This window comes from Miscanthus floridulus, chromosome 8 (genome assembly GCF_019320115.1).
Source record: "Miscanthus floridulus cultivar M001 chromosome 8, ASM1932011v1, whole genome shotgun sequence".
In the NCBI taxonomy this organism is placed as follows: Eukaryota; Viridiplantae; Streptophyta; class Magnoliopsida; order Poales; family Poaceae; genus Miscanthus; species Miscanthus floridulus.
This window is the reverse complement of record NC_089587.1, coordinates 2,971,935-2,985,895: the sequence shown is the minus strand read 5'-3', so window position 1 is coordinate 2,985,895 and position 13,961 is coordinate 2,971,935. Positions and strand designations below refer to the sequence as shown.

At 42.3% G+C, this 13,961-nt stretch overlaps 1 protein-coding gene across 1 annotated transcript; it reads right to left on the bottom strand.

Moving 5' to 3' along the window:
- Positions 1–8,118: 8,118 nt before the first annotated feature.
- On the bottom strand, positions 8,119–10,000 carry LOC136470892 (cytochrome P450 89A2-like). The gene has a single exon (XM_066468624.1). The coding sequence runs from the start codon at positions 9,895–9,897 to the stop codon at positions 8,344–8,346; it is 1,554 nt and encodes a 517-aa protein (XP_066324721.1). The 5' UTR covers positions 9,898–10,000; the 3' UTR covers positions 8,119–8,343.
- Between the last annotated feature and the right edge of the window lie 3,961 nt (positions 10,001–13,961).

Genomic DNA, 13,961 nt, shown 5'->3' with positions numbered 1-13,961 from the left:
GAAAAATAAGAAGAAACAACATGATATATATGTTACTTTCAATGTTAATAGACCCTTTAGGTTTCCCCAAAGTCCGTCTAAAATTTTTTTGATCAGAGATCAATACGTCATAAATATCATCTTTGAAAAACCTCTATGAGGAAAAATAGATAATATGACATTTACTATATGTTAATATTACCTCATTAAAAACTTTATGTGAGAAAACTCCAGAAGAGTAAAAACTCATATAAAGGAAAAAGAGTGTAATGTAATGTTGAATTAGGTTATATTTTAGAGGGATTCTCTCCCTAATTCTTGCAAGTCTCTAAGTCTTCTCATACCAATGCCCTCAACATATTTACGGAATGCGGAGTATGGTGGAGATTTTGTGAATAAATTTGCCAGATTATCACATGACTTAGTTTGCAAGATTTCAATTTCTCCATTCTTTTGGAGTTCATGGGAGTAGAACAACTTGGGAATAATATGCTTAGTCATATTACTCTTAATATAACATGATTCCATTTGTGTAACACATGTCGAATTATCCTCAAAGATAATCGTTGGTGTCTCAAGTGCACCAATACCACGTGATTGTATTATGTGGTTTATCATTCTGCGAAGCCATACGTATTCGCGTGATGCTTCATATAAAGCAATTATTTCAGAATGATTGGTAGAAGTAGACACCAAAGTCTGCTTTGAAGACTTCCAAGATATTGTTGTTCCACCTTGCAAGAATACAAAGCCTGTTTGTGATCTATCATTGTGGGAATCTGATAAATAACTAGCATCTGTATATCATACCAAAATTGGATCTTGATTTCTACTATAGAATAATCCAAGATCTCTAGTGCCATTGAGATATCTTAAAACGGTTTTAACTCCTACCCAATGACGTTTGGTAGGTTCAACACTATATCTTGCCAGCAAGTTTACTGCGAATGCAATATCCGGTTGGGTGCTATTAGCAAGATACATAAGTGCTCCAACGACACTAAGGTATGGAACATGTGGTCCTAATATCTCTTCTTCTTCTTCTTCCCGTGGTCTAAAAGGATCCTTCTCAACATCTAAGGATCTCATTACCATCGGGGGTTTTGTTGGATATGACTTGTCCATATTAAATTTCCCCAATACTTTCTGGACATAGGCAATTTGGTATACAAATATACCAGAATGAAAGTGCTCAAGTTGTAAACCCAAGCAAAATTTGGTTTGACCAAAATCTTTCATTTCAAACTCTATCTTTAAATGATGACGTGCTTTCATTAATATTGGGTTCCTTGCCAATGATATTAAGATCATCAGTATACACCGATATGATACAAAATCTTGTTGATGATTTTTTAATGAAGACACATGGACAGTCATCATTATTTGTGTATCCCTTCAACTTAAGGAATTCACTTAACCGATTGTACCACATTCGGCCTGACTGCTTTAAGCCATATAATAACTTCTGCAACTTGACGCAATACATGTTGCGATTTGCCTTGAGATTCGGTGTACTGATTCCATGAGTAACTTTCATGTATATATTAGAATCCAATGACCCATACAAATATGCTGTCACTATGTCCATTGACTGCATAGATAGACGATTTTGTACTGCCAGCGATATTAAGTATCGGAACGTTATTCCGCTCATTACCGGAGAGTAAGTTTCATTGAAATCAACGCCAGGTCTTTGCGTAAAACCTTGTGCCACAAGCCTTGCTTTATATCTCACCACTTCGTTGTTTTCGTTCCTTTTACGGATGAAAACCTATTTGTATCCCACAGGAAGATATCAGGGGATGTTGGCATTACAACCGAAAACACTTCCCTTTTATAAAGCGAGGCAATCTCTGTTTTAATTGCTACCTTCCACTTATCGTAGTCCGAGCGCTTTTTGCACTCAGTCATGGACTTAGGATCTGAATCAGTTTGAAGGATATTTGCAATTTGTTCAGAGAAATAAATGTCAACTATTAGGGACTTATGATTATAAGACTCTCCAGTTTCTAAAAAATTTATAGCGATTTCGTCTACCCTTAAAGATTCATCATGACTTCCCGAAACGATGGATCTAGGGTCTTCCGATGTTCCAGCCTCAGTGTTTATACGCATAACTGAGCTAAATTGTGGATCACTTCTATCCATAGGACATTGTATGTCCTCTAGGTGTCTTTCAACCAAAGGTTGAGTTGCATTTCCAATCTTCTTTTGCTTGCCAACAACCACATCTTGCCTCTTGGAAGTGCTTCTCCCCCTCTTGTTGCCAATTTGGTTGTATTAGGTACCTCCACTCTTTCAGGCATATTCCTTGCAGGATGGAGAGACTTTGTAACACCTTTATAATTAGAGAAAACGTCTGGCAGATTGTTTGCAATATTTTGCAAAACAATAATTCTTTGAACTTGTAGTTCAGTTTCTATAGTTCGTGGATTAGAAAATGAAATGTCTTCTGCATTCCAATCAATTTCCTAGCATTCCTTTTGGTACAATTCTCCCCCTAATGCCGGAAAATGATCCTCGTTAAAAATACAATCAGCGAACCGGGCTGTAAATAGATCCCCTGTTAGAGGTTCTAAGTACTTAATGATTAACGGAGATGAATATCCCACATAGATCCCCAGTTTCCTGTGAGGACCCATCGATGTCCGCTGAGGTGGTGAGATGGGTATGTATACTGTGCATTCAAACTTACGCAAATGGGAAATACTCGGATGATTCCCACGTACTAACTGCAAAGGAGATGTTTTGTGATATGCAGTTGGTCGTAGTTGGATTAGGTCGGCAGTGTGCAGAACTGCATGATCCCAACACGACGTAGGCAATTTGCAATTCATCAACAAAGGTCTTGCAATGAGCTTCATTCTTTTAATCAATGATTCAGCCAAACCATTTTGAGTATGTACATATGGAACGGAATGCTGAACCTGAATTCCCAATGCAATGCAGTAATCATTGAAAGCACAGGATGAGAATTCAACAGCATTGTCCATTCGGATGGATTGAATCCGATGTTCAGGATAATGTGCCTTCAACTTAATAAGCTAGGCCATTATTTTGGCAAACACATGGTTGTGTGTCGATAAAAGAGACACGTGAGACCATCTAGTAGATGCGTCTATCAATACCATGAAGTACCTGAACGACCCCAACAATGGTTGGATCGGACCACAAATATCTCCTTGAATTCTTTCAAAGAATTTGAGTTGTTCAGCTTGAATTTTAAAATATGATGGTTTTAAAATTAATTTCCCTGTTGCACAAGCAGTGCAACAAAAATCTTTATTTTGGGGAAATTTTGTGTTTTCCATATCATGACCAATGAAATTGCCAATAATTTTCTTCATCATCCCTATTATAGGGTGCCCAAGTCGATCATGCCATTTTCAGAATGTATCGACATCTTGGAAAATTATCTTATAAGCAACATGTTCTATGGCTTTATGTATTTAAAAGTACAATCCAGTTTAGAGTGAAGAAATCTTTTCATAGATTTGTTTGCCATATCCAGTAAGTTTGGTAAAGAGAAGAAATTTCTCTTTATTATCCATATGTGTTTCTACATGGAAACTATGCTTATGGACGTCTCTAAAACTTAGAAGGGTACGAGTCGAGTCAGGATACAACAAGGCATCCTCTATTGTAATTTGTGTACCCATAGGAAGAGTAATAGTGGATCTTCCTGAACCATTAACGCATCGCGACCAGCGATGGTCATAATATTTTCTTCTCTTTTCTTAAGAGTCTGGAAATATTTAATCTCTCTAAGTATAGAGTTTGTGGTGCATGAGTCCACAAGACATAATTCTTCCTCCTTTGGATTGAGATCAACAGACATCTATATGTAAAACAGATGTAATTAAAATACTCAAATGTAACATATAGAATTATACATACAATATATTGAATATCAAGTACAAGAGTATGATATTACAATATCAATGAGTTGGTACAACTTAACAACAATATAAAGAAGTTTGTACAACTCTCAAGCACACTAAATAATACAACCCAAAACAACTATATGTTTGTATGATTTAAACTATTACAACATATGTATCAGATGTGATATCAGCGCTGAACTGAGATTACTCCAAATCTCCAAACATGTCTCCAGAACCAAAGTCTAGGAGCATGTTGTCCGTCGATGGAAGGTTCTCTTCAATGTTAAGAGAATTGTTGTTCACTTGTTCTTTTGGGGCCTGATTGGAACAACCCTCTTTCAGGACAGCTTCCGATGCAAGATTGAAGTGTGCCTTATATCTTGTGTCTCCTGCTGGCTTGACCTCCTTTAAGGACTTTTGGTACAAAGCAACCAGATGCTTAGGTGCACAGCAATTCTTAGCAAAATGCAAAAAATCTCCACATCTATGACACTTATTGTCATTTTTGGATTTCGCATTGTCCTTCTTCCTCTTGTTTGAATTAGGCCTTTGTCTCCTGTTGTGTTTGCGTTTACTAGTTTTGTTTGTTGGAAAAGATCCATTGAACTTATTCCTAGTATTTTTCTGTACATTGTGAACCTCAGGCAGAGGCGCCGAACCAATAGAGCGCTTATGATGATTCTTCAGAAGAAGTTCATCATGTTTTTCTGCCTGAGTCAATGTATGAATAAACTAGGAATAAAGCTGGTAATTATGAGCCCTGTATTGCTGTTGCAATACTCTATCAAACAGAAGCATAGTAGAGAGTGTTTTCTCTATCTTGTCTGCATCCGTTGGCTCTTTCTCACAAAACTTCAACTTAGAATAAATCCTATTAACAACGTAGTTATAGTCTGCTATAGATTTAAATCTTGGAGATGTAAATGATTCCATTCATGATTGGCCTCAGGCCAAATAAGTTCTTTTTTATGTTCATATCGCTCCTTAAGAGCGACCCATAATTCACGAGGATTTTCAATCATAAGGTATTCAGATTTAAGGTCCTTATGAATATAAAACTGTAGCTAAGCTAAAGCAGTATAGGTATGCTTATCTTGTAGGATAACCCAGTTTGGGGTTCCTGAATTGTAGCCAAAAGACTACGAGATGCAAGCGCTATCTTGATATCAGAAGCCCGTGTAGGGTAATTGCTGCCATTCAACGCGAGTTTCTCGAACTCCTTAGTGGCCATGATCCTACATGGACAACCATGGATTAATTAGTTTACCTTATGGTAAATTAAAATCAACATGGTAATGTTGTAATACTAGGTGCAATATTTTAAAGTTTATATCTTATCATAGTTTTGGGTTGTTGTAGGTAATCACAAAATTATGTAGACCATACAACAAATCATCATAAATTTTAATATACACAAGACAGATAGTCTCTAAGTCAAAGACAAAGAGTAGATCTTCATGGTAGACAAATATATTGCTACCTAAGCACAGTCTCTGGACAGAATAATTCACAAGTGAATTAAACGCATCCATTGCTTAGGTCTCTACCATCTAGTGTAATAGCAAAATAATATGATGAAAATAGTAATCATCGCGTGGATGTAGACCATTTATAACAATCCACAACCATTATTTTGGGAAAAACACGGTGTAGGTAATCATCAAGTCTCAAATGAATATGATGTAGACCTCTCAGTAACGGGTGATTTAATCACTGCTATGGCACGATCTCTAGGCAGGATAATTCACAAGGAATTAAACGTAGCCAATGCCATAGACTCCATTACCATGTGTTAATTAACCAAAATAATCAAGATATTTATATTGCAATTTTAAACCTACTGTAATTAAAGTTTTGTAATTCTGTGGATAACTTTATTAAATTGCATCTAAGTCACTAGCGAATTTAACATGTACGTGGTGCAAAAGGGTTTTGGGAGCACCAACATACCCAATTCTAATATAAAATTACAAATGAACATATATGTTGGTGCAAAACATGGGATTTGGGTTCACCAACATATTCCAATTTAATAATCAAAGTCACAAGTGTAATATGTATGTGGTGTAAAATTGGGCTTGGGTGCACCAACATACTCTAAAATATAATAGAATCACATATTGCATTGTAATATAATAAAACAAAACCATATATATATATATATATATATATATATATATATATATATATATATATATATATATATATATATATATATATATATATATATATATATAGACACACACACAATGACAATGTACAGCAGGTACATAGCAACATCAAACAATACAAATAACTGATGTTCTTGTAGAAAATGAAATTAGCTAAACCATATGCTAATTAATTGTAATACTGCTGAAAGAAAAAATAACTAAGAAATAAAATTCCTAGGCATCAAAACAGGGCAAAGTCGGCCCAGGCGGGGCGGGCGGCCCAGCCAGCCGGCCAGGCGCGCGGCCCAGCAGCCGTCCAGGCCACAACCTGGGCCTTGGCTACGCATTCAGCCCAGCCAGGCGCCTACGCACGGGCTACTTAAGGCCGACGGTTAGGGTTTGGAAACCCTAACCGCCCAGTCCTCAACCACCGCTGCCGCTGCCGCTTGCAACCGCCGCTGCCATTCTAGCCATCGTTGCTGCCGCTGTTGCTGTTCCTGCCGCCTGCATGAGTGAAGCCACCGTCTTGTGCCTCCTCTTCCTCCTCTCATGGCGGGCGCGAGCCGAGGCCCGTGCACTGGCCATGGAGGTCGGCCAGTGGGGAAGAACTCGGCCATTTCTGGCGAGCTTCGGCCACGGAGGTCATCGCTGCAAGCCGGGAATAGCAGATCCGCCCCCCTTCCTAAGCCACTCAGAGGCGGGGAACTCCCCCCTCCTCGTTCGAGGAGGAGACGAACCCGGCTCCGAGGGCGTTTCTGAGCGGGAGGGCGTTCTGGCGCAGGACATGGCGGCGGTTGGCCACCATGTCGGCGTAGGAGCGTGGTCCAATTGGTGGAGTTGGCGGCGGGAGGGCGATGTCGACGTCATAGGCGAAGCTGGTCGGCCACATCTCCGCGTCGGCGCTGTGGTTGGGGAGCAGAGGGACGCCATGGCACGCGACCATGGAGCCACCGCCTCCATTCCGTGGCAATGCGAGCGGGGCCAGCGGCGTCGGTGGTGGTGGCAGCAGCAGCATCACCGGCGGTCTCGGCAGCATCGACGGCATCGGCGGCGCCCCCACGCGCCTCACGAACATGGCTGGGCCATGCGTCGGGCAGACACCGGGGGCGAACTGCAGCGGGGACGACGGGCGCGGCGACGAATGACAGCCACTGTCCCCTCTAGTGCGGACTCCGTGGAAGCGACGAGGAGGGATGCGGTGGTCGGAGATGTCCCGGAGGGCACGGCGGATGGCGCCCTGCAGCATGAAGCCGCGAAGTCCTCCGGCGTGGTTGCCGCGGGCGATGGCATTCTCTACGGCGTCGGTGATGGAATCGACCATCGCATTCATGGAAGGTACAAGAGTCGTCATCTTCTACCTTAGGATGCAGCGACGTCGGTGATTCCTTCTCCGGCGAACTCTCTCCTTTCCTTTTTTCTATTCGCGTCAGTGGTGAGCGAGCGTGTCTGATAACGTATTACGAGTGAAAAGTGTTGGATGAAAATGACCGATGTGTATGGATGATGAAAAGTGTACAGGTATATATTACAAGCCAAAGAACAGTTGCCTGTTGGCCAAAAGGTGTCTCTGCGGGATCTAAAAGGTGCCTCTATAGGAACCGTCATTAGCAGTTGCTAATGACAGGATTAACTATCTAATTAACTAATTGATCACAAAATTATTAATCTTAACAGTATGAATTGCGCGGATGCCTCGAGAAGTAGATCAACTGTCACAAGATTTGGGAAAAATGCATTTGTTTCCGAAAGTTGCCCTATTGATTTGTGCTTACTTATATGACTATGGATCAAGTATTATGTTTTTCCCCCTAGTATGTTTGTGATGAGTATCACTCGATTGGATGGGAAATCCAATTTGTAATCTTCTAAACCCCATCCCAGTACAATAGTATGTTAGGACATCATCCTAAAGAACAATGCACAAATGATTTCCCCCCCTTTCCTACATAGACATCTGGTTTCGAAAAATACCTTGCAACCAGTAACAGAATAGAAACATGCTGATAACTTTTCAGAAAGCAGAGTACATAAAGACTGAAGCAATAGCAATATTTTTTCACACTAAAATCAAAACCACCAACAAAGGAATGATAAAAATTCTATAAAATACCATTTTAAATAAGGAAAAATGAGTATGCATGTCTCAACATAAACAATAGAAGAAGAAGAGAATGTAACATATCAACCTGCCACATAGTAGAAAACAAAGAAGCTAGAGCAGGGAAAAGCATATTTGTTCATTAATCCTCCACTGTCCAAGATTAAAAAGAAAGTCTGACAAAGCACAGTCTAATTGCTTCCTCCAGTTCTGATCTTCAAGTGTTCGATCAGTTCCTTGGCACGATGCGAGCTCGGAGTGGGTATTTCATGACGGTGGTGAACTCCATCTGCTCCGCCATGTCGACGACCTCGCCATCCGCCGATGGCGGCAGCCACTCCAGGTCCCGCACCAACCTGGCCACGAAGTACTCGGCGTGGTGCATGCCCAGCGCGTACCCGGGACACATGCGCCGGCCGGCGCCGAAAGGCATCATCTTGATCTCCTTGGTCCCCGTGATGTCGACGTCGCGCCCCTCGCCGCCGTCCACGAACCTATCCGGACGGAACTCGCGCGCCGCCGTCCACACGGCCTCGTCACGCCCCATCTCCGCGACCAGGAAGTTCACCTCAGCGCCCTTAGGCACGGTGTAGCCGCCGATCTCCGCGTCGGTCCGCACGGCGTGCGGCAGAACGAAGTGTCCCGGCGGGTGCAGCCGCAGTCCCTCCAGCACGACGGCCTTGAGGTACGGCATCGACTGCTGGAGGTCGCCGTCCGGTGCGTTCTTCACCTCGTCGTGCACCTTGGCTTGGACGTCGGGCCGGTTCACCAGCTCCGCCATGATCCACTCCACCAACGTCACCGTCGTGTCCGTGCCGCCGGTCAGGAACTCGGAGCACAGGCTCGACATCTCGGCGTCAGTGAGCGGCCGGTCGCCTTCCTCGGCCACGCGCAGCGCGCGGAGCGAGTCCGCGTAGCACGGCGGGTCGTCGTCGTTGCCACCGCCGCCGGCGCCACGCGTGGCGTGGATCAGCGGAACGAACACCTCGTCCAGCCTCCGCGCCAGGTCGACGTACGCCGCCCACCACTTGCGGAACAGCCTCTTGGTGACCGCCGGGAAGAAGGCGAAGACGGGGAAGGTGGTGTAGGACAGGATCATGCGGTGCTGCAGCTCCTCCATCTCGTCGATCGCCTCCTTGCCCAGCCGCGCGCCGAAGCACATGCACGCCAGCAGCTCGAACATGGCGCGCCGCAGGAACGGCCTCAGCGTGACCGTGTCGGCGGCGGCGGCGCCGCCGGCGCGCGCGCGGAGGCTGGTGACGAGGGCATCGCACGCCGACCTCCTGGCCGGCTCGAAGAGGCTGACGCGGCCACGGTGCAGCGCCTCCGTGGCGAGGTTACGCCGGACGAGGCGCCAGTACGGGCCATACGTGGAGGTGTTGATGTCGCGGCCGCCGGCGCTGAAGAGGCTCTCCGGGTCGACGACCGGCGGGCGGTCGGCGAAGGTGGCGCCGCCCTGGACGAGGGCGGCGTGCGCCAGGCGGCGGTCGGCAACGAAGACGTGCGTGGCGAAGAGGAGGCGGAGGGAGATGACGGGGCCGTGCCGCGCGTGCAGCTCCCGGAGGAGCGGGCCCAGGTCGAAGACGGACCGCCGGAGCGACAGGAACTTGGCCAGGAAGAGCAGCGTCGGCGGGCCGGGAGGGAGCCGGCGGCCGTTACCCTGATCACTGCGGGGCGTTGGCGTTGAGTTCTTGCGGCCGCCATGGGTGCGGCGGTAGAGCAAGAAGAGGAGTGAGGCTGCAAGTGATAGGAGGAGTAGGGGCCAGGCGCCGGATTCCTCCATTGTTGCTTTGTGGTGTGGTGCGGTGCAGCTCTCTTGACTCTGGCCGCTGCCGTCTTGTAGCTCTTAACAGCATTTGTTTTCTATCTCAAACAACTCTAGGGTCCGCTTGGCTGAGGCTGACGGAATTCAGTTTTCAGTTGTTTCGATAAAGCCCTGAGCATGTTCTACGGGATGCAAATTAAAAAGCTCCCTCAGCCTGGCTGGGATGAAAAAGCTTCCTCAGCTAATTGGCTCCTCGAAAACGAGTTTTATTTTTGTTTTATATGGCCCTGGCTTGCTGGATATGAGGTGGTTCCCAGCTAACAACGTGATTATATTGCGTAATTTAGAATATATTATATTATGTGACATTAGTGCATTTAAGAGCTAATTAAGATTTCATAAGAAAAATTAAGGGCATGTTTGGTTCGTCTAGTAGCTACTAAATTTAGTAGCTTTTAGTCATTTTAGTAACTTTTTAATCAAACACTATGACTAAAAGCTACTAAAAGGGCTTTAGTCCTCTCTAGTAACTCTGGAGTTACTAAAAGTGACTAAACCATTTAGTAGCTATTAAAGTTTAATAGCTCGAACCAAACACCCCCTAAAACTACTAAAATATATTTGTATACAATAAATATGAAAGAAAATTTTGTCTTACACATTTTGTCTCATGCGACATATTTTCATAGGTCAAAACTACACATTGTGTCTACTTAGTCAGGATGGCCAAATACGAGCACCAAGCAAAACGGACTTATATGCTGGCTAGGCTTTAGGATATGGACATGGTTGTCTGTTCATGCAACTCATAGCTTTAACTAAGATATGGTACTTGATTTTTTTTCCATCCATAAGATGGGGTGAATGTGTCAGTATGCATACGTAATGAGCCTGTTCTACGGGATGCAAAAAGCTTCCTCAGTTTGGCTCCTCGAAAACGAGTTTTATTTTTTGTTTTCTACGGGCTGGCTCGCTAAGAATTTTCTAAATCTCTTCATAATCCTTATTTTTAGCAAGACGAAAAAAAACATCTCCACCAACTCCTAATCCATCATGCTAATCTTTTAGAACTTAAAAAAAGTCAACCAGTTCCGCGTAAAGTTACGCGCTTCCGAGTTGCGCGAAGCTTCTCTCCCCGCGTGTTTTTGTCGGCCAATCTAAAGGTGGAAGGACATGGAAAGAATAAAGAGTAGGAAAGTGTTTCTGATGCAAATGTACAATAGAGAAAGAATATATAAAAATGATTAGGATAGTTTAGAAATAGTATAGGATTTCTGATATAAAAATGTCTTCTATATTATAGGAGTGGATTATTAGTAACTCTTGAAGATGGGCTCTTTTATTCCTTCTAATACTTTTTTAGAGTTATAAAACTCTATGCTTTTGGAAAGAAAATATTAGGTATTCTTGAAGATGCTCAGCTAACAACGTGATTGCATAATTAGTATATATATTATATTAAATGACATTAGTGCATTCAAGTGCTAATTAAGGTTTAATAAGAAAAATTAAGATTACTAAAACATATTTTAGCAAATTTTGTCAAACATATTTTATCTCATGCGACATATTTTTATGAGACAACTAAACATTGTATCTGTTCAATTAGGATGGCTAAATACGAGCAACCAAACAAAGGGATCTTATGAGCGTAGACTGGCCTAATAACAACCTTGACTGAGCTCATTGGAGCCAACAAAACCACATGATGTCTCAGACAGAAATAGCTACTCGGCTTTTTTAAACGTTGGATTAAGATCCAATGCTCCATCCTTTTTTTTTTTGATCTTTCACTATCAAAATGGTGGAATTCTCCTAGTGTTTTTAAGTAGTATTAAAACACTATCACTAGTCATAGCACTAAAGAATTCTACTTAGGAGATATTTAGTAGGAAAAATTTATACTCAGTATTGAGTGCTAAAACACCGGAAGAAATCCACCTCACTGGGAGAATGAGAAATTTCTGGTTGTGTTTGCCTTTTTTTTCTCTCTCCATCTGCTCATTCATGGCGTCCGTGCCTCTTCGCACGACACCCTTGCCCTATCTGTCTGCCTCGTCTCTGGCATCACCCGGCTGCCAGATACCTAGATCCGCCTCCTCTAGACCACTATGCATCCAGTGCTAACCTAGGCCTCGTTTAGATGCTGAAAAAATTTCAACTCGATAAATAGTACCATTTTCGTCTTATTTGACAAATATTGTCCAATCATGAACCAACTAGGCTCAAAAGATTCATCTCGTGATTTCCAACTAAACTGTATAATTAGTTATTTTTTTACCTACATTTAATACTCCATGCAAGCAGCTAAAAATTGATGTGATGGAGAGAGAGTGAAAAAACTTAAAATTTTGGTGGCATCTAAACAAGGCCCTAGCTTCATTAGGAATCATCATCACACCCTCGCCTTACCATTCCCACATCGTCGGCCACCACTACCGTTCCGGCCTTTCTTCCCAAAATTTCTTCTAACCCGCTAGGGAGTTGGAGAATAAGTGATTGAAATGCCACCCAGCTCTGAACCCTATCCAAGCTATGAGCGTCCGCAGTGTGCTCATTTGCCCTGGGCCTTGTTTATTTGCCAAACCTCGGATGCGCAAAGTTAGTAAAATGTACTGTAGCACTACTGTAGCATTTCGTTTGTATTTTGTAATAATTGTCCAATCGTTGACTAATTAGGCTCAAAATGTTCGTCTCGTAAAGTACAACCAAACTGTGCAATTAGTTTTAAATTTCGTCTACTTTTAGTATTCTATGCGTGTACCGTAAGTTTAATGTGACGGAAAATCTTCTTTTTATATAGTGCCAAAGTTGAGAGTCTAGGAGGAACTAAACAAAGGCCTGGTTCTGTAACAGGGCGACCTGGTCCTATACATTGCGCACATCACTCCTATACTCCGAAACAAAGAATAAGCTCCTATAGATCGAACCTGCCCCCATCAAATAAAATATATTATTCTCTCTCCAAATCTTATCTACTCCCTCTCAGACATTGCAACTTTTTTCTTGTTGTGGGTCCACACCTCAATGATGATGCCGTTCCTATACATCGTGACATTTTGAACAAAGTAAGCATGCTTCTATATAGAACCAAGGGTGCTCCTATACACTGCTGGTGCCCAATGAGACGACAAGAGCTCCAATCAGGATGATGATCGGACGCCTAAAAGATTGAGTGCTCCGAAACATTGTCATTTAATATTTCTCTACGCAATATACTTCGACCATGCAATTTCAGCCACCTCTGGATTCCGTCATAAGACAGAGACTAATATTTTTTTTTATATGAAGTGGATGGGGACTATTGTTGATGCATGACAGAAAAAAATAATTCATCCACTCTCGATCGTGTCATGATGGTTACTCTTTCCATTCTATAGTTTTGAGATTCGTGTTGATCAAACTTGATTTACGTAGAAAATATTAATAATATATTTGTACCTCCAAATGAGTTTATATATTTAATAATTCATCTAATGATACTAAGTATACATCATAAATATTATATTTTCTTATATAGATTTAGTTAAAGTTAAAAATGTTTGACTTCTCAGAATGACACTTCTTATACAACGGAGAGAGTGGCTTAGCTCTGTTTGGTTCCTCGTAGATAATAGCTATCGGCTAATAATTGTTTCTTTTGGATGATTTATAAATAGGTATAGATAATAGACTACATCTAGATACAACTATTTCATTAGTCAGACCAAATCAGATAATAGTAGCTAATAGATGAACCAACAATCCAACCTTATCAATTAGCTGTATCAAAACACCCTCCCAGATAATAGGTAGTTAGCCAATAGTTGCTCAAGCAGCATTTGTATTCTATCTTAAACATTTTTTTAGCTAGCTTACCGTGAAAGCATATATTATTATCATATTATCTTTCCAGTATTGACTACATATCTTGACTAGGCTTTAAGATATGGAACTGATTGTTTGTTAATGCAACCTTAAAGATAACTCATCAACACGTAACCTTCCATCCATGAGATAGGGTGAATGTATCAATATGCATAGATGCTTAGAGCATATGCAAAAGTCTTTTTAAAATTTACTCTCTAAATATCGTTTGGAGA